Genomic DNA, 27,357 nt, shown 5'->3' with positions numbered 1-27,357 from the left:
GGGACAGTTGAAAAATGTAAACATGAGCTGCATATTAAATTATATTAGAACACCAAGGTTCCTTTTCAGTATAATGGTTATTGTGGTTATGTAGGACAATATATAAACAAGAGAAAGATAAAGCATGTATGGCAAAACATAACATTCAGTCAAGGAAGAAGGTATATAGGTATTTACTATAATATTCATACTATTCTTTCAACTTTTCAGTTTCAGAATTTTCATAATAAACATTTGAAAAGCTGGGAGGTGCCTGGCTGGGTCAGTTGACTCTTGATGTCAGGGTATGAGTTCAAGCCCCCCCTTGGGAATGGAATCTACTTAAAGAAACTAAAAAACAAAAATGGCTTGCCTAAGATGACAGGAATTCAATAGAAGAGCTTAAAGTATAAAATCCTAGGTCACCAGATTTCAAATTCTGGGCCATTCCTATTCCTCCATACTACCCTTTATAATCTGCAGATTTCCTGCATTTCTTTCAAGAAACTACCAATTCTTCAAATATATCTTTTCTGCACTAATCAAAAACTGATGCTACTGCTGCAGTAAAAGAATTCTGCTGTTGAGACACATGGCAAATAACCCCCTTTCCGCTATTAAAAGGATATCACAGACACTTATATAAATAAATTCTTTGGACTTGGAATGTCTGTTCTTTAATTATAAATCTATTAACTCAGGAAATTCAAATTTAATCAAACAGCCTGCTTTTAGGAAAATACCACTATCATGGTGTAAGCAATCTTTAATTGCTAGTAGAGAAATTATTTCCTTTAAAGTGGTAACTTTCTAATTTGTGCCTCAGGCAGCAACGAAATTATTTAAGTACTTTAAAGATACAGCATTTGCAAATACAGTATTTATCTGGATGATTTTCCCCCTTACTTTCCAACCTGTTTTAAAGCCAAAGACCTAATAATTTTTTTTAAATATAAAATTATTTGAAATAATTTGCCATTTGGCCAGCTAATAAATCAATAAAAGATACTCATTTCCTATGGCCTCCAGCAGTTCTTATAAAAATATACAACTAGTTAAGTTTCTATAAACCTAATGAGTCAAGGAAATGTTATCTTTCCCCTATGTGATTTATGATAGAATTTAAAGGCATTACTAATAGAGTATACGATCTGGAAAACTTGCTCCTATCATAAACCACCGAAATCGTATAAATCATCACCTTTCTAACAACCCTTACTACTAACCTGTTTAAAATGTGGAAGGAAAGAAAAGCTACTACTTTCCAGTAGTTTTCAAATACAAAAAGGCTTGAAGTTTGAGTCATCAATATAGAGTACATATTTACAACACTCAACGATAAACATACCAAAAAAACTAGGTAATGTCAAAAAAAATCAATGATTCCTGCAAGAATTGTTAACAATTTCAAAATGAAGTGGGTAACTGTTTAATGAGAAATAGGATTTTTACAGTTGCAAAGTATCTCCTATTTTATTAATTATGAAAGCAGTAATAGTGACTACACAGTGGAGAAAATGGGCACCGATGACATCACCAATAAGGGGTAAATAAACATCATGTGCCTCTGGATGAGAGAGTGAGAACACACACATCATTTGCAGCTTTTCAGCTAATATGTGTATTTCCTGAATGAGGAAATATCAAACTTAAAGCTGAGGAACTGTTCAACATCAAAGGAGGCTAAAGAGGAATGGCAACTATGTACAACTTTGGATTAGATACTACTAATTTAGAAGAAAACTGCTATAATACACTGAAAATACACTGAAACTGTATGTTAAACTAAAATTTAAATTAAAATAATAAAAAAATTAAATGGAAAAAAAAATACACCAAAGTATAAAGGTTGTGATGTATGCAATCCAATCTCCTATGGTTCAAGAAAATATAGAATTGATAAAGAGTATGTGAAATCTTAAAAGCTGGCCAATCAGGGTAAAGCATATATAAATTCTTTGCATTGTTCTTGCAACTCTAAGTTTAAAACATTTTTAAAAAATGCAAAAATGTCAGTTTATTACCCATAAAAGCTCTAACTTGCTATTCAACCCATAACAAAGCAGATCATAAACCATGTGGTCCCCAGTGGTTGGCATACAATCTGAATCTTCAACTCTAAATAATCTAAATAGTGATGTTTTAAGCATTTCTCACCTACTAACATATCCTAATTAAGAGAACCACAAAACCTCAAAAATTCACTCATTAAACAAGTTAAAGGATTAATAATAGTAATAATAATGGTAGATGAGGGGATTAAATGTACAGGGGCAGATGGCTGGCTCAGTCAGGAGAGCATACGACTCTTGATCTTGGAGTCATTAGTTCAAGCCCCACGTTGGGTACAGAAATTAAATAAACAAAGCTTTAAAACATAAAATTGGGGTGCTTAGGTGGCTCAGTTAAGCATCTGGACCCCATTATCTCATGGTTCGTGGGTTCAAGCCCCGCATCAGGCTTTGTCCTGTAAGTATGGAACCTGTTTAGGATTCTCTTCCTCTACAATTCCTACCCCCCCCCCCCCCCCGGCTGCCATAAATGTACAGTGCAGGAAACAAAGTTTTTTGTTGACAATCTCCCCCAATACTTGTAAGCTCCCTCCTATGACAGTGTACATTTTCACAAGGGATTTCATTAAGGTAATGTTATTTTTGACATTTAAGTTTTATGAAATTTAGATATACTACTCCAGTTCTTCTACGAATATCACTGCTGCCAAAATTCTCAACTATCAGATGAAAATAAGTCAACTCTCCTAAGGACAGGTATCAACCAGAAATACTAAAATCACCATTTGTTAAAAGCCGTATTTGATTTAAAAGCTATCAAAACACACTAAGGGAGAAATTTTTTTTTTAAATAAGGAAACAAGAGTTAAAAATGGTTGAGAAACACTGCACTCCTCTGTGGGGTGAAAAATTCAGAAACCTGACTACAGAAATAGCTAGGAATAATGACTGGTTCTTTGTTAAAACACTCCATCATCTCCCATCTTCCAAAAGAATGAATAGAACTTACATATATTCAGGCACTAACTAAATGAATGGATGGTTAGCTAATAATCTGAAAAGAAGATGTGGTATTCATGTTTAAAGACTCTCTCAAGAGTTAAGGGTGGGGCACCTGGGTGGCTCAGTCAGGCAAGCATGAGTTTGGCTCAGGTGACAATCTCACAGATCTTGAGCTGAAGCCCTGCACTGGGCTCTCTGCTGTCAGCACAGAGCCCATTTGGGGTCCTCGGTCTCCCTCTCTCTCTGCCCCTCCCCAGCTCACACTCTTCTCTCCGTCTCAAAAATAAACATTTAAAATAAAAGGATTTAAGGGTTAGTTATCAAAAAAAGCTGCAGTAATTTTAAGCCATATTTTCCAGTTTAAGTGGTCCTTCCTGAATACATGACGCTCTTATTTGCTGCTACTTAAGTAATTATTATTTTTTTTTAAGTTTCCAGGGCTAGAAAATTGGGTTTCAAACCCAGGAATTAAGTCAGCAACTAAAAAACTGTCAATGTTCAATAACACTACCATTATCCTGATTGCAGATCTAATAAACAGTCACCACACTGTTAGGAATACTACTAAGCACACAATGCATGCTTCTAAGATTACTTCTAGATTGATTCTATATTGAGTGATCTATCACAGTGTAGTCAAAAAAGCCAGGAGACTAATAACTTCATAATCCAGGCAAATAAAGGTAGTATTCTGTGAGATATGAAATATACTCACAGCAGCAAGACTCCTTTATTGTCTTTTAAAGCCTCAACTCCAAAACTAGTTGCCAGAAACACCGAACAGTAAGTTTCCATGTGCCCATTCTGCGGAGATGGAGTCAGCAATAATGGTATGCTAATTGCCAAGCTTGCAGGTTTTAAAAGCTTCCCAGGTGATCCCATAGCACTATAGTTTCTAAACTTTGATTCTAAGGTAAAAAAAAATAAAAATTAAAAACATAAATTAAAAAATTAAAAAAAGGGGGGGGGGGCCTGACTTCACCTCAGGTCATGATCTTGCGGTCTGTGTGGTTTTGAGCCCTGCGTTGGGCTCTGTGCTGACAGCTCAGAGCCTGGAGGCTGCTTCGGATTCTGTGTCTTCCTCTCTCTCAAAACTAAACATTAAAGAAAAATTTAAACTTTGATTCTAAGGGATAATATCTTGCTTTATGTCACTCACATATGAAGTGGCTAAATTAATTCACCTTCCCACTCTGAATTTCAGATTCAAACTTAATATCCTTGGGGCGCCTAGGTGGCTCAGTCAGTTAAGTGTCCAACTCTTGGGTGTCAGCTCAGGCCATGATCTCATGGTTGTGAGTTTGAGCCCCACTCTGGACTCTGCACTTACAGTGCAGAGCCTGCTTAGGATTCTCTGTCTCCCTCTCTCTCTGCCCCCAACCCACTTGTGCTCTCTCTCAAACTAAACCAAAAAAAAAAAAATTAAACTTAAGGTCCTCTTTGGGTTTAAATATACAGCACTAGGAGGGGTGCCTGGGTGGCTCAGTCATTTAAGCATCTAACTCTTGATTTTAGCTCAGGTCATGATCTCATGGTTCATTGAGTTCAAGCCCTATGTTGGGCTCTGCGTTGACAGTGTAGGGCCTGCTTGGGATTCTCTTTCTCTGTCTCGACTCCTCCCCTACTCATACTCTCAAAATAATACTTAAAAAAATAAATATACAATACTTGTATATTCAGTTGTTGAATTTCAAGGAAACCATCATGGCAAAATGCTCAACACTCCTTTTTTCTTAAAATTCAACATGAAAGGGGCACCTGGGTGGCTCAGTCGGTTGAGCATCCGACTTTGACTCAGGTCATGATCTCATGGTTTGTAAGTTCCAGCCCCACATCGGGCTCCGTGCTGATAGCTCAGAGCCTGGAGCCTGCTTCAGATTCTGTGTCTCCCTCTCTCTGGCCCTCCTCCACTCATGCTCTGTGTCTCTCTCTCAAAAATAAACATTAAAATTCAACATGAAAAAGTTAAAAGAAAATGTCACCATAAAAGACCTTTTTCCTTATCACTGTGTGAGGTGATGGATGTTAACTAAACATTGTGGGTATCATTTCACAGTACATACATTTACCAAATTGATATATTGCACACCTTAAACTTATGCAGTGTTATAGGTCATTTATATCTCCAGACAACCAGAAGAGAAAAAAGACTTTCCCATATAGAAATATGTAGACAAAGACTTACAATAATGTTATCTGTATATGCTAGAGCTAAAATTTTGTATTTAAAAAAATGTCATAATGCAGTATCACATAAATAAATGTACTAGAAAGCTTAAAAATAGCTTTTGGGACAGTTATACTGGCCTTATTACATTTTGAAGTATTATTCCAAAACCACATGTCAATCCTGTCTTTGACATTAGATTTTTGTTTTTAGAACTATCACTTAACATTACCAAATGGAAAATTTTTCTTTTGGGGGGAGGGGTCTCCTAGCATACAAAATGGTAAAACTTACCCCATGTTATGCTTCCCTGAGCCTTAGAAAAGCCGTTTAGTTTCTCAACAAGTTGTATTCAAAGCAAATATTCACAATTTTGTTGGAACTGCTGTGGATTCTGAATATGTGGGGGAAAAAATTTATAGACTTCAATGTACCACACCATCATATTAACCACTACACCACCATATTAACCAACTGTTTTCCACTCCAAAGTTGCTGAGAGCAAAACTGTTTAGTAATAAAAATTAGTTCAAAAGAAAATTATTTACAGGAAGAAAAATGCATTCTTGTCCACATCTCGAAATACAGCTTTTAATAGACATCATCAGTATATTTTAGACATCTTCATTTCTTGGAAGTGCCTTGAATCAGACTCATTCAAAAAGGAACAGCTGTTTGCAAGTAGAAAGAACACACTAAACAAAATAAAAAACAATGAACCCATTAGAAAAAAACTGAGCCTTAGACTTTAAGATTTCTTTGTTTTTTAAAGAGAAAGTCAATTAATTGCCACCTGGTTCCTTTATGCTCAAGTTAGAACCAAAAATGCAGAGCACCCTCAAAAGGCTTTTCTGTTAAGATTATTTCCAGTATGGAGGTTTCACTTCATAATGTTATGAAGGGCTTATGTGTTTGTGTTTATTCATGGATGCCATATTGGAGCATAACTAATACCTCCCAGAATAGGGGAAGTGGGTCATATACCAAAATAATCCCCTAAGACCTTACTGATTACAATGCCCCATGGTTAAAAAAAAAAAAAAAAAAAAACAACAAAAAAACAAAAACAAAAAAAAAAAACCCACTAAATATTAGGTATTATATATTAAGTATTGTTATTCCATAAATGCCCAAGAAACTTAGGCTAGAGCATTACCCACAGGGAAAACTTAAAACGACATGATCAAATAGCCCTTTTTGTTCCATAATAAATTTGAGAACGTGTGTACTTTTTTATTAAAATCTGGTCAGAGATGCCTTTTCCACATTTTCAGAATATACCATAAATCTTATTACACGCAATGAAGTAGAATATGAAGAAGCTATCTTAAAAATCTGAGTCTTCGCAAAGGAAAAAAGAGGACCATTATTTTTTTAATTTGTGTATCAGTGACTGCAAAGATTATAATTTTCCTTTATAAAGTGGAAAAATATAAATATACAGGCAATTAGGCTGATTAGTACAAGGTTTTGCTTGAAAATAAATCACATTTCACATAAAATACTAAATTATCTAAAGACAAAGAATAGAAAATAAGATTTTTTTAAAAAGAAATTTTATCTAAATTAGCTATGTCCTTTTGCAAAATAGTTTTATTATACAATGCCTGGGTGAAGAGAAAAGGCCTCAAGGAAAAAAAATGTATAGATCAAGTTAGTATCACTGACAAAACCTAAACATCTATGCTACAATAATGGAAGGGAATATGGACAGAATACGGTATTTCAGTAAAACCTGAAATAGAAGTTTACTACTTACAATAATAAACACACAAATATTTCATTTGGTTTAAAAAATAGTATGTAATTATTCAAAGCACTTTCAGATATCTGATTACTCAGTTCTGTGTTTGCAAATCAGTCCTGTTTTCTTTTATACCCCTACACTACATTTATACATGCATTTAAGAAACTATAGATTAAAGAGCATGTTGCATTTTAGAGTACAATCTGAATAATCACACAGACATGGACCAACATTTATTACAAACAGGAAAAGAGCAGATCTATAAGAAAAGAGTACAGATGTTTTTAAAAAGAGACTGCAAGTTGAAGTATAGAAAAGAAATAATTTATATGATAATGCAATAATTTTATCTGCATTTAAAAAATCACATTGCTCAAAATATACAAAACATTGTAACAACAGTAGTTTGAACTGCTACTTAGAGATATTAAAACAGTATCGACAGTGGAGAAGTTTATTTCAATTTAGGTCATTCATGTTCCATCCTGAGTTCACTTCCATTTTCCAAGAAGAAAGGTATTTTTTAAGAGTCATTTTTCCCAAGTAGAAAGGTTATTTTGAAAAACTGAAATGTATACTTTACAACCCATTTTAATAAGGATTCATGTTTTTAAAATCTTTTAAAATAAAAAGCCATCAATTCTCTATATACTTTTATTAAAGAATTACAGCTTTCACAGATAGCAAGATACATTGTTGCTATTACCAGCAGCATTACCTTCTTCATTTCTCCTTCAGCTACCAATAAAAACCATCATCCTTTTGTAGAAAAATTTCTTATGAATGTGGCCTAATTCAAAACAAATTACTCCTAACAGTAAAATATTGTAGCTTATGTGCTGTCACACTGATTACCTAGCTATTATGAATAGCTACAGAAACCACAAAGGGAAAAACAACTTAAAGAATATGGCAAAACCATAAATTTTCGCAGTTTTGTGATACTTAGTAACCCTTTTAACCACCCTAAAAAGTGGGTATTTACAGAGCACTGAGGCTTTGACTGGGTATCCCACTTAACTCTGGTGTTTCTATAGAATTAATATGTACAACACTAAAGTAATCTGGCTTAATTTTGAAATTATATAATTATAACAAATACACAGATATTGGTTCTAAGTGCCCTTTCATTAGAACAAGAGAATTTTATATCCAACAATTTCTATGCTTTAGCAAAAAATTAAAAGTGGGTAATGAATTAAGGATGATAGTTCAATAAAGCTCAAATTTTACACAAGTAGCTAGGTATTATAAATGCCACTGATATGAGAAAAGCTGATATACTTGCAAATACTGAAAATATCAGATTAGTGTCACTAACTCCTTTCCTAAAAATTATTTATATTATGCTCTCATTTGCAACTTATGTTTCAAATTTAAAAGCAAAAAAACAAAAAAAACAAAAAACCCCAAAACCGAAAAACTCATTTTTGCTACTTGTTCTTAGTAGGACTTACAACTTTCTCTGGGGAAGCAAATTATCTGTTGTTATTAATGATGTATGTATTTTCATTAGAAAAGTACTAAATGTATTTGGACTCACACACATTGGTTTAACTGACCATAAATAAACAAAACATAATTTTCCCGCCATGAAGTACTGAGTTACAACAAATGTATTAAAAAAACTTTATTTTCTTGAGAGTGCATACAAAATGTTATGTAAACACTGTTAGTATTACCTTTAAAGACATTCTAATTATTACTTCAGATTTTAATGTATTATAAAGAGGTTATGTGTCTCCTCCAGAAATATTAAAGGCCACACTGGGTGAAATGACCAAAGAAAACTTTAGCCTCTTACAGGCTAAACAAAGTACAAAATGTGAAAATAAAAAAATAAAGAGCAAATCAGGAAAAGAGAAAAACACAGCTCCGGGTATGCATTTCTAAATCAGCAATTTTAACATTTTAATTCCTAAACCAAAAATGTAAATTTTACAAAACACACATATATATATATATATATTCTTTACCATTTTTTCTCAAAAGATGTTTTATACATACATTCATATTTATGTGTGTGTATGTGTGTGAAATAACTGCAAATCTTACCAATTAAATAAATCGGGCAACTGCTAGCAGCTCTGAAATATTAAATGAAATGAGCCTATTATTTAAACAATTTCAGCCTTGAAAGAACATGTGGTCCGTCTTAGAATTCTTTTTTATAATGCATTTCATATCTTTAGTTAGGAATGGAGTATCTGCCAGTTTCAGTTTAACTTATAATAAAATGCACAAATACCTGAATATTTGAGAACTTTCTAAAACTAAAGTACTACTTCATTATATAAAAACTACTATGCATCAATTATGTTCATGTCTGATGAGTTTGCATATAAGTTAATGTGTTTGTAAAATCAAACCGAAATGTAGACCAAGTACAGGTGATCCACGGTTCCTTGATTTAATGAGTATTACAAAGCAGCACTGGGTTCAGCACACTTCAGACAGGCCTATTCACTCACCTGGTGAATTCCATGTCAGTCTACTCTGATGATTAAATATATTAAGGAAAGAAATGGTCCCAAAGGGTAACTGATGAAACCTTAAAGTCTTGGGCCAAATCCACAACCAAACTCCATGTAAGGTACAATCTCTCTCACACATACAAACACACATACCACATACACAACCACACACAAAAAATTTAATACACACACACAATGTTCCTGTTATTGTCCAGTAATCTCCCCTCACCCCAAAGTAATATACTATAAACCATAGCACAAATACAGTAAGTACACTGTAGCCTCAATTTAAACTGGCTATTGGTTGGGTCCATTATGAGGAACACATCACAGGTGACACTGTGTCGTGTTAAACTGTTTAGTACTGCTGATGACTAAAGCCCTTTAAACAGGTCCAAAACAGACCCATAGATCATCAAATTTTAGTTATCATGGAGAACGTTAAGATGAGGCTGCAGTGTATTTGATTATGTTGAGAATTTATAACATTCAAAATAAGAATACTTCTTAGTATTATAAATTATAAAAAGAAATGGATAGAATTTTCAGCATAATGTGGATATCAATTATTCCCATCTCACCCCTTCCATCCCATTAATTTATAATCTGAAAGATGATTACTTGGTGCTATTGTTATCGATACATTAATGCTTTATTATCATCTTGACTGCTAACCTCAGTTGTCAAAAATGAACATTTCCCTTCTAATCATAATCAAGAATGAGGCCCTTACTCTTTAAAATAAACATGCCTGACTTAAAATTTCAAGACAGTTAGAAAGCAAGGAAAAAAAAAAAAAGTATCACTGGGTGAATTATGATTACACAAATTTGAATCACATTAGCTTATTCCCAAATAATGGAAACTTTATCCCCTTAAAAAACTTTAAATTACTGAAGTGCTTACATTTATTGACAAACCATGCATTTTCACAAAATTAAAACCTGAAACAATTTTTCACCTACATGTTTCACCACTCAATATACCCTATAAAACTAAGTTAACATTTCCATATTTTCTCATAGTACCATTCATATTAGTTTGTAAGTAGGAATAAAAAGAAAAATGAGTTCTAAATAAATGACACAGGAGGCAATAAATTGACACATGACAAGTAAATAAAAGGCTAAAGCACTCCAATACCATTGAAACTGTTTTAATGTTGTTGCAACTCCAAAATGCAACAATCATCAGCTTGTAAAGACCCAAATTTCAAAAATTCACTTTAATTACTCCTTCATACCTATTTTACAAAATAAAGGCAAGAGACATTTAAATCCTCCTTGTCCTAGTTGTGCTATCTATGTTCCTAACTTGTTTTCTATCACACTAGTGTATGCTGCAATTCCCATCAGATGCTATATAAGAAAAAATAAAATAAAATATTAACCTCTGCTTCAATGTATAGTTTCCAGAATCTGCCAGAACTGGGGAACTGGGCAACAAGGCGTTCATAAGTCTTCCGTGCTTTGTCTATAGGTTGATTCTAAAATTGAAAACCAATAAACAGCATTTACAATGTTAGGATTATGAAAATATTATTTACTGCAGAACCAAGTAGTGTGATTGGACCCATAGAGAAGGAAATGTAATCCTATATCACTAAACCTGTGCCTCTCGAATGAGAATGCTCCAAGCGTCAAGGTCATATGGATTCTCTTCTAATTTCTTTTCAGCTTTCTTCACCTTCTCTGGGACATACTCAGCTGCCTGGAGGAAAGAAAAATAACAAACTGATGTTACTGTTTTAAAAATTTCATGCCTAAATTAATCCAAGCACAAGATTATCAGTCTCTAATATAAAACCATAAAAATGTCCTCTTACAAAAAAGGCCTGCATTTTCTATAATCTATATTATGCTATCATAAGTCACCTGCATAAAAACAAAATCTAATGATCACATAGTTTTAAAAAACATTTTAAAATTTAAACCCATTTTTCACATTAAATATTACAGAGCAGCCGTTCTCAAACTCTGTGGTCTAAAAAACATTTTAAAATTTAAACCCATTTTTCACATCAAATATTACACAGCAGCCGTTCTCAAACTCTGTGGTCTTAAGACGGACCTTTTATACCCTTAAAAATTACTTGGTATGCCAAAGAGCTTTTTGTTTATGTGATTATTTCAATATTTACTATATTAGAAATTAAAATGGAAAAATGTTAAATATTTATTCACGTACAAATAATAAAATTATTTGCATGTTAACAAATACTTTTAAGAAAAATAAATTTAAAAATTCAGTCAATACCCTTGTATTATGTATTTTCAAATCTGCTTAATGTCCAATTGTTTTAAATGTAGCTGGATTTTTATATCTGCTTCTGCATTCTATCTGTTGTGATAGCACATGTCATGAGAGATTAAGAGTGATAAGGCAAAAACATCTTAGATTTATTATGGAACAGTACAAACTCACAGAATGAACCTCTGAAAGTCTTAGGAATCCCTGGGGTCTGTGGACCAACTTTGAGAAACACTGCTATAGAGCATTCATCCTGAGCCACAAAAAGGAAAAGCATGAAATGACATGGAAATTTTATTTTTTTATTTGAGAGACAGAGACAGAGAGACGGAAGGGCGGAGCGGGGGAGGAGGGAGAAGGAGAGAGGGAGAAAGAATCTTAAGCAGGCTCCACATTCAGCATGGAGCCTGATACAAGGCTCAATCCATGCCCCTGGGATCACGATATGAGTCAAAATCAAGGAGCAGGCATTCAACCAACTGAGTCACCCAGGTGCCCCTGGAAATTTTATTTTGATGTAAAGATTTTAAAAACAGGACTCACAAATGATTTATACAGCATCACTAAAACTATAAAAGAAACTTGCAGTAAGAGATTTATAAGACTGTACTAAAATGTCTAGTGGTAATGTGTGGGTGATGGGTGGTAGTTTTATTTTTATTATAGAAATATAATCTTAAAAAAATTAATGCCTAAAATAGTAGCTAGCACCTGAGGCAAAAATACATCTACTTCTCAAATTGTTGTTCAGAATACTACTATGTACCACAAAAAGAAACTGATATTCAAATAAGTCAGATACATGTTAACCTGTAAAAGTTTTGTCTTTTTGCAGGACTTCTTGAAATCTGTAATATGGCAATACACAATAATGTTCGAGATAGACAGGGAAACACTGCCGCTAAGAGCTTTCTTTTTTTCCTTTCTTCAGTGGCAATTAATATCTCATAGAAAATTACTGTCAAAACTCCAGTTGGGAAAAAACACTTTAAATTATGAGTTTAGAAAACAAAATTACCAAGGAGAAATAATACTCTCTTCTTTGGAATAAATTATTTAGAAAGAAAAACATGTTTTAAAAGATTAATGTAAATTTATATCAAAATTATGATGTTTTACTAATATACAAGAGCTTCGTAAGCAGGCCAGCTTAAGAAGCTAAAACTGGAAAAATTTAATGAAGAGGACTACTGGCTCCAACCATATGTTATAACACAAAATGACAAGGCAAGTTTGGTAATGGTGACAAACCAATCACTGGTTCAAGATGATTAAGAAAGAGAATGATATATGGAAAATGAACAAATAAAGGTGATATTTTAAATCAGAATGGTAGATTATTTAATGTACAGTGTTAGAATAACTGCAGTCAACTTTATCAAAATAAAGCTGAATTACTATTTTATCCTTTCTACCAAAGTAAATTTCAGATAGATCAAAGATTTAAACACAACAAAAAAAGAACTAGAGGAAAAAATAACTGAAATGTATCTGTGCATAGAAAAAACTTTTCCGGGGCGCCTGGGTGGCTCAGTCAGTCGAGTGTCTGACTTCGGCTCAGATCATGATCTCGGGTTCTTGAATCTCTTGAGGTTGAGCCCCACATGGGGCTATGTGCTGACAGCTCAGAGCCTAGAGCCTGCTGCGGATTCTGTGTCTCCCTCTCCCTCTGCCCCTCCCCTGCTCATGCTTGCTCGCGCGCGCTCTCTCTCTCTCAAAAATGAATGTCAAAAAAAAAAAAAAAAAAAAAGAAAAAGCTTTTTAGAAGCCTTTGAAGAGTAAACTTAATTCAGTGTAAATTTGTGCATGAAAAAGTATTACAGTCAAAGTCAAAAGACTAACCTAAAAAACATCCCAACTTATTTGGCATAGTACTAAATTTATTAACGTACAGTCAATAAAAGACCAGCAGCTCAGAAAGAAAATGGGCAAAGTACTGAAACAGTTCCCAGAAAGAGAAGTTAACAATGACCTTTAAACACTCAAAAGAAATACCAATGTAAACCGTAAGACAGAGACCAAAGTGTTTTACAATCAACATTGCACTGGCAAGGGTATATAAAAAGACATTCTCACATTGTTGGCAGGGGCAAGTAATCTGATCAAAATTTAACATGAATGTCTGACCCTGAATTCCACTCCTGGCAACTTCTGCTGCACACATGCCCAAAGATGTGTACTAAATAAAGAGTCAAGTACTTGGCTGTTTGCTGTTACATAAAACTAGAAGTAATTTAAATAATCATGTATACAACAACTGGCTAAATATAGGAATTTGCAGTCACTAAAAAGAACAGAGCAAGACAAGTCTATAGATAGTAACATGGAACCATTACCATAACACTGCGTCAAAAAAAAATTGGAGGTGAGCTGGGGAGAGACAGACACACACACTTACTTTACAATGTATATACTCTTCTACTGTTTAAATTTTTACTATTCACCTTAAAAGTATTTGCTCAGTGCTTAATATGTGCCAGACATTGTTGACAGGACACGTGAGATACAACAAATAAAGACTTTTACTTTCAAAGGATTTGTTTACTTCTTGAAAAAAAAATTAAAAAACTATCTTAAAAGAAAACTAGGAGTCGGGCACCTGGGTGACTCAGTCAGTTAAGCGCCTAACTCTTGATTTCAGCTTGCTTCAGGCTATGCGCTGACAGAGGGAGCCTGCTTGGGATTCTCTCTCTCTCTACCCCTCCCCCACTCACATGGACTCACTCTCTCTCTCAAAATAAATAAACGTAAAAATAAAATAAAACTAGGATCTTAGTTTGTAAGATACCAACTATAATAAAGTGTTAATGATAAAATAAGAAGTAAACCTGATACAAGTACTTTAAATCAGCAAGTAAAAAACTAACCAATACCAGCTTTAGTTAAATCAACGCTAACAATTAGGGTTTCAAAGCAATCTGATGGGAAGGCAAATCATGATCTGAAAATTAACCAACCAAATTAGATAATGTATATCACAATCTGTAAAACAGCAGAGAAAACTCAGGAAACAGTGTCTAATACTCAAGTGCCAAAATTGCAGCAAAAAGCATAAATGTCTCCCTGCTAAATGAAACAAGCCATTCCCTTAGTGATTCTCAAGCCTGGCAGCACATTAGAACCACCTGGGTGAAAGAGGATTTTAAAAAGATGCTCAAGCCCCACTATCTACATGAATTAAATCAGAATCCCTAGGAACTGGCCTGGACCATCACTACTTTTATTTTACTTAAAAAAAATTTTTTTAATCACTACTTTAAAAAAATTCCCCAGATGGTTCTAATGTGCAGTCTCAGTTGAAACCACAGCTCTCTGAGGGTTTCATAACCCTTTGTAGTACCCCAGAACTTTCTTACAGTCTAGTGAAGCCTGTGGGCTCTTTCTCATAAGTGTTCTTTTTTTTCCCCCCAAAGGAGGTACTACACCCAACATGGGGCTTGAATGCACAACATCAGAAGTTGTTTCCTCTACAGACTGAGCCAGCCAGGCGCCCCTCTAAGAATAATGTTCTTAAATACACAAAATAAACAGATACCTCAAAGGAAACCAATTACATTGAAATATGATTACTGAAATATTTTTAAACAAAGTTTTACACAATAACAGACACAACACATTAAATAAGATCTAGCAGTCAGTCTAATGATAAGGGCAACAATATTTGGAATATTTATGTCCAATTACAGCTGTTGCTAACACTGCTAATGTAAAGGTATCTTGCCTACATTCATAAGGAAAGGCTCAATTTCAGTTAGACGTTAGTAAAAACAAAGAGTTTTCCATACAACTTCATAGAATCCCTGCAATTCTATCCAGACACCTGGGGGATGGGGTTACAATGGACTAAGAACCGATGCAAATGATGTTGGAGATCAGATGTAAAAAAGTTTTTGAGCATCTACAATGTAAAACATTAATCATTCTTTGTTAAGTAATAACCCCATTTCATAACAAGAAATATAAAGTACATGAATCTACCCAAAGTCTAGTTAGAATCTGACAGAACCATAGCTCAGCTCTTTTCAGACTGTTACATCCCTAAATATTTTCCTCTTGCCAAGGATGCAGTTAAATGTTCATAAAATAATTTACATAGATAATTCTCAATCAACTATATTAATTAACAAGAAAGCTACCGAAAATAGCCAAGAATATAGTCTAGTAGTTTTGCGCAATGGATAGCACATTGGACTTCTAGTACTTTGGGCCACATTTAATTCCTACAATAAAAAGTCATTCATCATCATGAACCAGTTAGGTGGCCAATGGCACAATATTTTTGTTCTCTGGCCTGGGCATATTTCCATACGGCAAAGGAAAATTGAACAGTTTTCTACTATCCACAAGGAGACTGGACCTCCACAAGGAATGGAATTGTGTTACTATTTCCTAAATCTTTTGCCCAAAGGAATAGGTCACTTTAAGAAAACTTAGGACAAGTTTCCAGTGCTCACTTGTAATGGAATGAGTTCAGAACTCAGCTTGCTTAGTGTAGCAAAAGAACAGCTGTCCCATAGTTACATGGCCCCAAAATTTATTACTATAAGAAACTCTATTACAAATCCAGCTTTTGCCTTTGGAATAAACTACAATCCTATTACCATTCTTTAAGAATGTTAATGGGCAGTGGGATGGAACCCCAATAAGCAGAACAAAAGATGGACTAGTTCCCAAGGCATGCACATTACCAATGATACTAGAACTTTGAGAACTCCTTTGATTTGCAAAATTTTAAAAATCAGAAAAATTACACAATTGTATGGAGTATACGGAGATACATACCAACACATACTATTTCAAATGGGTACAAAACCCAGAAAAATTATGAACTAGATGATATATTTTTTTGTATAGGGACAAGATGTTACTCAGGAACTGTCTCTAGCATCTGTTCTATGAACTATTTTTCTAGTAGTAGCATACTGCTAAAATTAACAACTCTTATTTTCTTTGGTTACAACAGTAACCAATTTACAACTGGCTAAAAGTCTGAAGGTAAGGTAAATCCATTGTGTGTTCAATCTTAAAATTTTCTTTAACAATGGCTTTTTGGAGACATAATCATATATAATTCACTCATTTAATGTATACAATTCACAATAAGTTTTTTAAAACATTTTATCACCCAACAAGAACCATACCCATTAGTCATTATAATTTCCCAATCCCCTAGTCCTAAGCAACCACCAAACTATTTTCAGTCTCCATAAATGTGCGTGTATTTCATGTGAATGAGATTACATAACGTGTTTCTGACTTGCATTTTGAGTGTTTTCAAAGTTCGTGTTTTATCACGTATCAGTATTTTCCTAATGCCAAATATTTCATTGTATGGATAATCCCACATTCTGTTTATCAGTGATGGCCATCTGGATTGTTTCCAGTTAAAAAAAAATGATTTTGCGGGGGGTGCCTGGGTGGTTCAATCGGTTAAGCATCTGATTCAGCTCAGGTCATGATCTTGCGGTTTGTGCGTTCGAGCCCTGTTTCGGGCTCTGTGCTGACTGCTCAGAGCTTGGAGCCTGCTTTGAATTCTGTCTCCCTCTCTCTCTACCCCTCCCTCCATTCGTTTTCTCTCTCTCTCAAAAGTAAATAAACATTTAAAAAAATTAATATAGAAGGATTTTTTTAGGTTTATTTATTTTGAAAGAGCCCATATGAGTGAAGGGCAGAGAGAAGGAGAGAGAATCCCAAGCAGGTTCTGCACTGACAGCAGGGTTCGATCCCATGAACCATGAGATCATGACCTGAACCAAAACCAAGGGTCAGACACTTTACCAACTGAGCCACCCAGGTACCCCGGATTGTTTTCAGTTTTTGAGTAGAGTTCATTTTGTGTTTTGTTATTCTTAGAGATATATGTATACACACACACACACACTCCTACAGGTAATATTGTTAGGTTATATGGGAATTCTATTTTTAACATTTTGAAGAACTGTCAAGACTGTTTTCCAAAGTGACTGAACCATTTTACATCCCCACGAACAGTGTATGAGGGTTCCAATTTCTCCACAACCTCACCAACAGTTGTCTTTTGATGACTATAACCATCCTACTGGGTATGAAGTGGTAACTCATGGTGGTTTTGATATACATTTCTCTGATGGTGAACCAAGTTCAGCATTTTTTGATGTTCTTATTGCCCATTTGCCTTATCGGCCTACCCAGATTCTTTGCCCATTTTTAACTGGGCTATCTTTTTATTGTTGAATTGCAAGAGTCTTTTGTATATTATAGCTACAAATCCCTTATTAGATACCAGATTTACAAAAATGTTCTCCTGTTGACTGTTTTCACTTTCCATGCTTAACCTTTTGTTTGTCATGTGAAGCTAACCCAGAGAAAGAGAACTTGACAAGACACCATGCACTTTCAATGGTCCTCAAACTTTTTGTAAAGCCTTAGTTTGCATTCTTAAAAATCGAAGATCCAAAGAAAAAATTTTTACATGTGGGTTATATCAATATCATTAAAAATTAAAATGGAAAAAATTTGTTAATTCACTTTAAAATAAAACAATTTTATTTAAAAATATTTTCCAAAACAAAAAAATAATTAGTGGAAATAATGGCAGTTTTATGTTTTTGTGATTCTTTAATGTCCGGCTGCATAGAAGGCATTATCTGCTTCAGCTTTCAGTCTATTGCAATATATTGTTTTGGATGAAATATGACTATGTAACTACAGTTATGAAGTACATGACTACGTATGTAGTTGGAAAAGGGAAAAGCACTTTTAATACCATTTTTGAATCATTGGTAGTCTCTGAGAAACTAAATTAAGCTTTACTAAAACTGCAAACCAGTTTCTATATGGCAGCTGAACTAATTTAGGAGGTTGGATAATTGGGGATGGAAGGGGGGGAAATGACAAACACGATTAACGGCTGAAAGAATAAAGTAATCTAATTTCTTCCTTCCATTCCCACCAGGGAAGTAGAAATATAACTTTCACAGGGGAAAAAAAGGGAAGGGGGGATAGGTCTCATTCAAATAGCTATTTTCATGGTAAATGGGAAGGGTGTTATGCTAGAGGTCATACCAACATTCAATTAAAATGGAGACCAATGAAAATTTAATCCAACTGATAATTATCATAAGTACGGGGAGAAGGTGGTAAAATTAAAAAGATTTAAATCTATGTAAATATCTCCTGACCATGACCAACAGAACTAGAGGATGAGTCTCAAATAGAGTTCTGTAATGAGTATTTTCCACTAATAAGGGTAATGGCTAAATACAGTAGAGGGAGGACAATTTTTGTAAAATAGTATCAAAAGCCTAACCATCCTCAAATAATCTGCAATATTTTTCTCCACTTATTTTATCAAGAGTGTATTGGGGCGCCTGGGTGGCTCAGTCGGTTAAGCATCCGACTTCAGCTCAGGTGACGGTCTCGCGGTCCGCGAGTTCGAGCCCCACGTCAGGCTCTGGGCTGATGGCTCAGAGCCTGGAGCCTGCTTCAGATTCTGTGTCTCCCTCTTTCTCTGCCCCTCCCCCGTTCATGCTCTGTCTCTGTCTCAAAAATAAATAAATGTTAAAAAAATTTTTTTATTTTATCAAGAGTGTATTCAAAAACAACTTTTAAGGGGCGCCTGGGTGGCTCAGTCGGTTAAGTGTCCGACTTTGGCTCAGGTCATGATCTCACAGTCTGTGGGTTCGAGCCCCGCGTCGGGCTCCGTGCTGACAGTTCAGAGCCTGGAGCCTGTTTCAGATTCTGTGTCTCCCTCTTTCTCTGACCCTCCCTGTTCATGCTCTCTGTCTCAAAAATAAATAAATGTTAAAAAAAAAAAAAATTTAAAAACAAAACAAAAACCCCACAACTTTTTTTTAACGTTTTTTTTTTTTTTTTTTTTTTAATTTTTTTATTTTTTTATTTTTGAGACAGAGAGAGACAGAGCATGAACGGGGGAGGAGCAGAGAGAGAGGGAAACACAGAATCTGAAACAGGCTCCAGGCTCTGAGCTGTCAGCACAGAGCCCGACGCGGGGCTCGAACTCACAGACCGTGAGATCATGACCTGAGCTGAAGTCGGAAGCTTAACCGACCAAGCCACCCAGGCGCCCCAACAACTTTTAAGGTTCGGGTATCTTTAACCAGTAAGTGGTTTGCAAACTTTCATTTACATAAAAATCACCTGTGGTACTTGTTTCAAATGAAGATTCTCAGCCTCACTAACAGAATCTGTTATACTAAGTCTGAAATTGGGGTGTAGGTACCTATACTTGTATAAAGCACCTAAGTAATTATGATTCAATGGACCATGAACTCCGTTTGGAGAAATACTATCTAATCTACATGTCCTGTAATACATTTTTCGAAATGTTGTTTCCTTAAAAATAAAGTGGCATCAGACCTAAGTCATTCCATTTTTTTCATAAAACATAATAAAGCTGCATGGACTATACTATCTATATGAAGTCTTAATTCTCCCTTGGTAGTTAACCTTTATTTATAATTAAAAATAGACTAGAGTAACCCTTTTCAAGACTATCTGCAAGTAGTAACCAAGAAGATTCATACGCCTAGACAATGAAGCAGTTTATGTGACAGGTGATGTTAGGACTGAATGCCAGCTTAGTCCTGTGTGCCTTTACCAGCGCAATGGAACTCTACCAGATTTTTGGTATCCTGCATATAATCCCTTCAATCCTTCCAAAGACTAAAAATCTAAGAAACATGTAAACAATTCAAAACTTAAGAAAAAGTAGGCTAAAGATTATTGGCCCAAATGACACATATCACATTTCCTTATTAAATTTGCTTATTCATTCCCTAGGAAACAGATGCAAACTACAAATAAAAAATTGAGTCTTTTAGAATTTAAAAAATGTAGCTTTAGACCAAATGTAGCCAAGATATTAATTCTCTAGATTAAGTAAAATGTTAGAAAAACATCAATTAAGAAATAGTTTTGTCCTTCTGGCTTTAAGTATTTACTGATTATAAGCTATCCACTAATCTAAAAATTTACTAACTCAAATTCCCCTTCCTTTTTTTAAAAATACATTTTAAAGAGAAAGAGAGAGAGAGTGCATGCGCTAGAGTGTGGGAGACTGACAGAGGGAGAGAGAGAGCATCTCAAGCAGGCACCACGCACAGCATGGAGCCCAATGAATGCAGGGCTCAATTCGACAGACCCTGGGATCATGACCTGAGATGAAATCAAGAGTTGGATGCTCAATTGACTGAGCCACCCAGGCGCCCCAAATCTCTTTTTACATCAATTCTCACACCATTACCAACTGTCCAGCAAAACAAAAAGACTCAAATTCACAGCAAGGTCTTGGCTAAAGAGAAATAAAGATTTAGAGACAATGGGAGAAAAGCTCAAAACTAAGAATTGTGTTTGGCAATGGTCCACTTAATAGGTACAAACATCTGAACACAGATTTTGCAACTCTGGGAAGTCTATCTGGGATGTAAACTATACTCCCCGAAACGCCTATATTCTTAATGTTGAAGGAATGCAATCTTTCTTAACACAGCACCTTTCTGTTGTACTTCTAAAGAAAACCAATACTTCCGTAAATACAGATCAATCTCACTTAGGAACAATGACTGCCAACTATAGTATTCTATACAGTCGAAATATTAATAAAGATGAACTCAATTTTAGCTGCCCAAACTGTTATACTAAGTATCACAACACGAGGGAGGAAAGTAAGAAAGACTATTACAGAAAGATTGTTAAAAACAGAAAAGAATAATTGGGCCCAAGAACAATTGGGCCAAGATGTGTATCATCTAATACACATACCTGGCCTTTCCCCCTCCCTATTCCTAACTGCCGCCCACATCCACTTTGGCTTTGAAATTGTCCTGGTGCTAGCACTACCTTTTAACCACTGGTAAGTATTAATGGTACTCAGCAAAGCCCTAAACAAGGTTTCAGGCTTCAACACTTGTATATATTTCATCTTTCTTCCTTCATTAATAAAGCAAAACAAGGATTAATCTTTTTAATTACTACCGGTAATTATGCTTCTTCAAGTCATGCAATTTTTCCAAAGTGAGGATCATTTTGTTTATATTATAGGCCTTCCTAATTCTAGGTAGGTTATAGCTTGTTTCAAAAGTGAAGTCTTATTTCTATTTTTTTTTTTTTAACGTTTATTTTTGAGAGACAGAGCGCCAGTGGGAGACACAGAATCTGAAGCAGGCTCCTGGCTCTGAGCAGTCAGCAAAGACCCCAACGTGGGGCTCAAACTCACTGTGAGAGATCATGACCTGAGCCAAAGTCAGACACTTAACCCACTGAGCCACACAAGTGCCTCGTGTCTTATTTCTAAAAGACGAGTGTAAAAACAGAATTTTAAGGATTTAAAGGTTCATATGAATTGGCCTGGCTGAGAACATCTCTCTCCATCCTCTTATCTAACACAACTTTAGGAACCACCACTTTTACACCCAAAATATTTTACTCTGTATTATTTGTCCATCTGTCCTCCCAAGATTAAACTCTTTGAGAATTTGTACTGTATTGCACAGAGCCTAACTGCAAAATTCATCCATTCATTTATCAAACACCTTTAAATATCAAAGAGAATTTCCTAGATTCCTAGATGCAAGGATGAATAAATAAGGCCACCCCTTCAACTCAGGCCTAAACCCAGTGGAGGAACTCTAAACAATAGCTAAATGCTGTAAGGGTAGTGCACAAAGTAAAATGAAGTTAAGAAAGAATGAGATAAAAAACTGAACCAAGCAGTGAAAAAAAACATATGCAAGACAAAAAAAGAGCCATAATTCCACACAGGAACTAGATGTGTTTTCATTAGGGAAGGGGGGGAGGGGACTTACAAACAAAGTTTTGTCACCACGGAACTGGCAAAAAACGGTAATCAAGAATACCCATGAAAACTGCTAAGGTAATTTAAATAGCTCTCTATATGCAAAATGGAACCTTCTCACAAGAGCTAAAAAAAAAAAAAACCAGAAACAAAAACCAATAAACCTTAGCAGCGATTTTGCTTGTCTACAGTCATTTTCCTCTATCAAAGGGAAATCTAGAGATTCAGTACCAAGAAATGACCATGCATAGTTTTGAATAACTAAGGTATCAGGTTTATTCAAAAAAACTTTTTTTTGCGCTTCAATGCTAAAAGGGTAAAAGAAATCTACACCTCCTATCTTGCCAGATTCTTTGTCCATCACATCTCTTGGCATCTTTCTAAAGCAAATGCACAATTCAGAGTGGCTTTGATTTTTTTCTTACTAATCTTCAGCTTTGTTTGGTCTCTTTTTCTTGTCTATCATTGTAGGTACTCTCTTTTCCTATAAATATTCACTGACCAGTTAAAAGGTTACTGAAGAACACAATATCAACCCACAAATTACTAATTGCAAAGGGGAAAATAATCCTTCACAAGGAAGAAACCCAGCAGTCATCACCCTACCTAAAGCAAACTAGTTGATTTGTATTGTCAACCAGGTCACTATTGAAGGTATCATTTAATTACCACTTCAGTTAAAGTTGAATAGTACAATCTCTGGGATTTGCCTGAAAGCAATGAGGATAGGGAGAGTAAGTGAAAGTATGGGGGAAAAAAGATTAAGTCATCAGTTACAGCTCTATGATAGAAACATCATTCTACTTGTTTGCATGTTTGAAATGTTATCATTACAAACTTAAAGAAAAGATAGTATGTGTTTTAGGTTGATGAAAGAAAGATACAGGAGCCACCATAAAGGTTGGGACAAGTTGAGCATCAAAAAGAAAAATAGCTATCGCTTATTTTTTTTCTTTTAATATTTATTTTGAGAGAGAGAGAGACAGAGAGAGACAGAAATGGTGCATGTGAGGGAAAGGCAGAGAGAGGGAGACTGAGGATCTGAAGCAGGCTCTGCGCTAACAGCAGCAAGCCTGTTGTGGGGCTCGAACTCATGAACCACAAGGTCATGACCTGAGCCAGATACTTAACCCAGTGAGCCACCCAGCTGCCTCACTGTTTAACACAGTAGATACAGAGAAACCCATGAATCCATAGTGATCTCTTTTATAAAGAAAAACAAAGAAATTTCTTCTTTACAGAAAAGTATGAGCCAGTCAGTAAAGACATAACAGAATTTTCAAAACACCATTTGCCACCTCCAATATAATAACTGATTTATTCAAGAATTATCAACCGATGACAAATAATAACTAGTTAAAAGGTTACTGAGGAACACAATACCAACCCACAGATTACTAACTGCAAAGGGGAAAATAATCCTTCACAATGAAGAAAGCCAACAGTCATCACCCTATCCAAATAAACCTATCCATCACTAATAGTGGAACAACCTAGCATGAAGTGCTTTCTAACATAACACTCTAAGTTACTCTACCCAAAAATATTTAACCCAAATATTACCAAAGCTCTCAGTTTAGACCTAACCAAACACAGTTTTCAGGAAATAACACAAGATGAAGGGTAAAGTTAAACAACAACACACACAAAAATCAAATCAACTCAGAAAATTAGAAGTTTTACTAGAAAATTGTCCTGGGTTCCTCAAACAATAACCCTGGGGAGAAAAATGGGGGAGACTATTCAAGAGACGTTAACTAAATGATGCCTGTAAATCCAGATAGATTCTGCCTTAAAAAAAGGAAAAGAAACCCTACAAAACATATTCTTGGGACAACTGGGGAAATTTGAACACAGACTGGGCTTTAGAAATGATAGTATTACTATTAATTTTCTTAGGTGAGAAAATGGTATGGTCGTTACATAACTGCATCAATGTCCTTATATAAAAGAATGCTGAAATATATGAGGCTGAAATATGTGTTGGCTTACTTTCAAATAAATATGTATGGAGAGATACAGCAAGTATGGCAAATGGTTAACAATTGTTGACTGTGGGTGAATGCAGGCATTCATTGCACTTTTCTTTCAACTTTTCTCTATGTACTAAACTTCACACTAGAACTTTAGGGTTAATTTTTTTTCTGTAAGTTTTAACCACCTCTGCCATTTAAAACACCACATATCTGAAATATTCAAAGTCATGACATTGCAGTGTCTTTACAATTTTAGATAAACGAAAGAATTAACAAATTCTGGAAATTTTCAATGAAACCTTAGGAGATCACTCCTTGACTTTCAGGTGACAAACTATTAGCCCAGAAAAATGCTAGGTATACATAAACAGATTTGATATAATTTTGAGAGTTTTCATTCTTGGGCATTCTGACAACATGCAAAATACAAGCACAGAAGATTTCAGTACTGAAATCAGTCAACAAGCAAACACAAAATTTAATTTAGGAAGCTTTTCCTGACCTAATGAAATTTACAATCATACAGACTATTCAAGAGGGACTGCAATTTTGCCTCATCTCTGTTAACCTCCAAGAACAGCCTCTACCTTCTAAGCTGGGGACTTAAAAAAACAAAAACCTAAGTGTAGTTCGTTACCATGGCAACAGGAAATTTCAGGAAATTGAGACCCTGCAGGCTAGCTAGCCTCCATTTTAAAAACTATTTACCTGAACATACCATGACTTTAAGTCGAAAAACAAATTGAATGACATCTTTCATAAAATGCCAGTTTCCTCTTTCAAACTAAAAGGTAAATACTACCCTACAAAATTCTGAATAAAGAGCAAAAGAAACAAATCATTTATTTAAATGTCTGAATTTTAAAATATTTATATGTCACTTATGTCCAGTACTAAAGCAGATGCGTTTATTCACAGTGGCCAAAACAGACTCCTCATTTCCGATTTATCAAATTCTGCATTATGTGTCGGTTGAAAACCGAAAATGAAATGTGGACAAAGAAAACAAAAAGAAAACCACAAAATTCCCCAAGTCTCTGCATAACCATGCTCTTACTCCTAGACTGCTTCCTTCTTCATTCGCTCTGGCAAGACACTATTTCTCCAGATGAGTTTCATCTCAAATTATTTTTCAAACTGGTAACCTATTTCTGCGTATATCGGAGTGGGGCAGGAGGAAACATTGACAAGTTTTTCGAGAACAGCGAGTACACGTTAAAATAATCAATTCCCAAACACCCTAACATCAAAACAAAATGTTATCAAAGGAAAGCATCCCACAGGAGTAGTCCCACGAACCTAAACAGGACGAAGCAGCTTCCTGGCTATTGTCTACATCAAGTATTTGTTCACATTAACGCCTAAGACAGAGAAGCCAAAAAATAACTTCAAATCTCAGTCAGCTCTTGCTCCCCATTCCCACCATTCTTCTGTACCCGGTCCTCTGGGTTCATTAGACCCCGATTCCTTCCTCAGGCGAACATGGCTGGAGTACTCGGACGAACAGAGACGTGGAGAGAAGAGGTCGCCACGAGGCCCCACCACTCTCTTTCCTCACCTGCTCCGGGGCTCCGTCTCCTGACATGGCCTCAGCTGATTAGAACGTGAGAACTGGCCCGCGATGCGAAGCTAGAAAAGAAAAATTAAACTAAAAGCCCCCCAAGCCAGTAAAGTTACCCCCAGCCCAGCGGAGCCAGACCGCCAACACGAATCGCCACCGCCCACTCAGATATGAATTAAAATGGCTGCGCCCCTGCTGGCCGAGGAGAGAGGTGTGGCTTCTGCATTAACTTCCGGGGCAGTGGGCGGGGTTAAAAGCTCAACTCTCCAGTTACTTGGCCGCGCAGAAGCAAAGAGAACCCAGAGGTGGGCCCAAAGCCTGCGCTGACGTCACGACTCTGGGTTTAGGGAAACTGTTGTTGAGCTGGCTACAACCGGCTGGGAGGCGGGAATCTGGTTAGCCTGGAGGTTTGCGCGCCTTACAGAATTTAATTGTCAAGCTTTGAAACCTAGTTCTTCACTTTTTTTTTTCTGAAAAATTTATTTTATTTTTGGGCGTTAACAGTAAATTTTATTTATTTATTTTTATATGAAATTTATTGTCAAATTGGTTTCCATACAACACCCAGTGCTCATCCAACAGGTGCCCTCCTCAATGCCGATCACCCACTTTCCCCTCCCTCCCACCCCCCATGGTTCTTCACTTTTGAAGCCTGATTACCAATCAGTTCAGGCAAACTGGCTATTTTAGGGAGCAATGCTAAGTTTAAATGCCTTCTATGTATTGGAGATAAGGAATACATCGAGGTCTCAGCTAATGTTTTCTATGCTTCCTACGGATGAGAGGAACCGATCAGGCCCACAATAATTTGTACTGTCACCATCTACTATCGTGTCTAAGGCTTATTTCTCATTTTCCTTTTAATTGTGCTTTTATGGGTTTTCTTGGTGGGGGTGACAGGAGGTTGGGTAGGGTTATTTTTGGTTATGCAAAAAAATTTTGTTTGAATTGTTATGTAGTAGAATCTATCAATCTTATTGCTCTGGATTTGGGGACCAAGATAGAAGGGCTTTCTCCATTCCCAGATAATAAATTCAATCATGGTTTTAGTACTTTCTTGGTTTCATTTTTTCCATTGAGATAGTGTTGCTAGAATTGGCAAATAAAAATACAGCACAATCAGCTAATTGAATTTCATACAAATAATTTTTTCTATAATTATGTACCAAGGGGTTAATGTAGGCAACTGTACATTTTAACTGGTAAGCCTACGTTTGGATTTATGATCCATTTAGAGTTTAATCTGGCGTATATTACACAGAATAGATCCAATTTTATCTTCTCCCAAATACAAATTCCATTTTCAAAAATAAATTTTAATGAAAGAGTAGTCTAAAATAAATTAATGACAATATGACATTTTGCTTCTGAATGCTGTGCTTTGCATCTTTCAA

General features: G+C 35.4%; 1 protein-coding gene across 1 annotated transcript in view; it reads right to left on the bottom strand.

Moving 5' to 3' along the window:
• Nucleotides 1-26,185, bottom strand: part of CSTF3 (cleavage stimulation factor subunit 3) — a 72,342-nt gene extending 46,157 nt beyond the window's left edge. The window contains exons 1-3 of the mRNA XM_060606308.3: nucleotides 25,961-26,185; nucleotides 10,990-11,091; nucleotides 10,772-10,867 (exon numbers count right to left, since the gene is read on the bottom strand). Of these exons, the coding sequence (XP_060462291.1) occupies nucleotides 10,772-10,867; nucleotides 10,990-11,091; nucleotides 25,961-25,987 (225 nt within the window). The 5' untranslated portion in view covers nucleotides 25,988-26,185. The remainder of the gene's footprint in view (nucleotides 1-10,771; nucleotides 10,868-10,989; nucleotides 11,092-25,960) is intronic.
• Nucleotides 26,186-27,357: the final 1,172 nt, after the last annotated feature.

Source organism: Panthera onca, chromosome D1 (genome assembly GCF_046562875.1).
Source record: "Panthera onca isolate mPanOnc1 chromosome D1, mPanOnc1 haplotype 2, whole genome shotgun sequence".
Classification (NCBI taxonomy): Eukaryota; Metazoa; Chordata; class Mammalia; order Carnivora; family Felidae; genus Panthera; species Panthera onca.
This window is presented reverse-complemented; position numbering and strand designations above follow the sequence as displayed.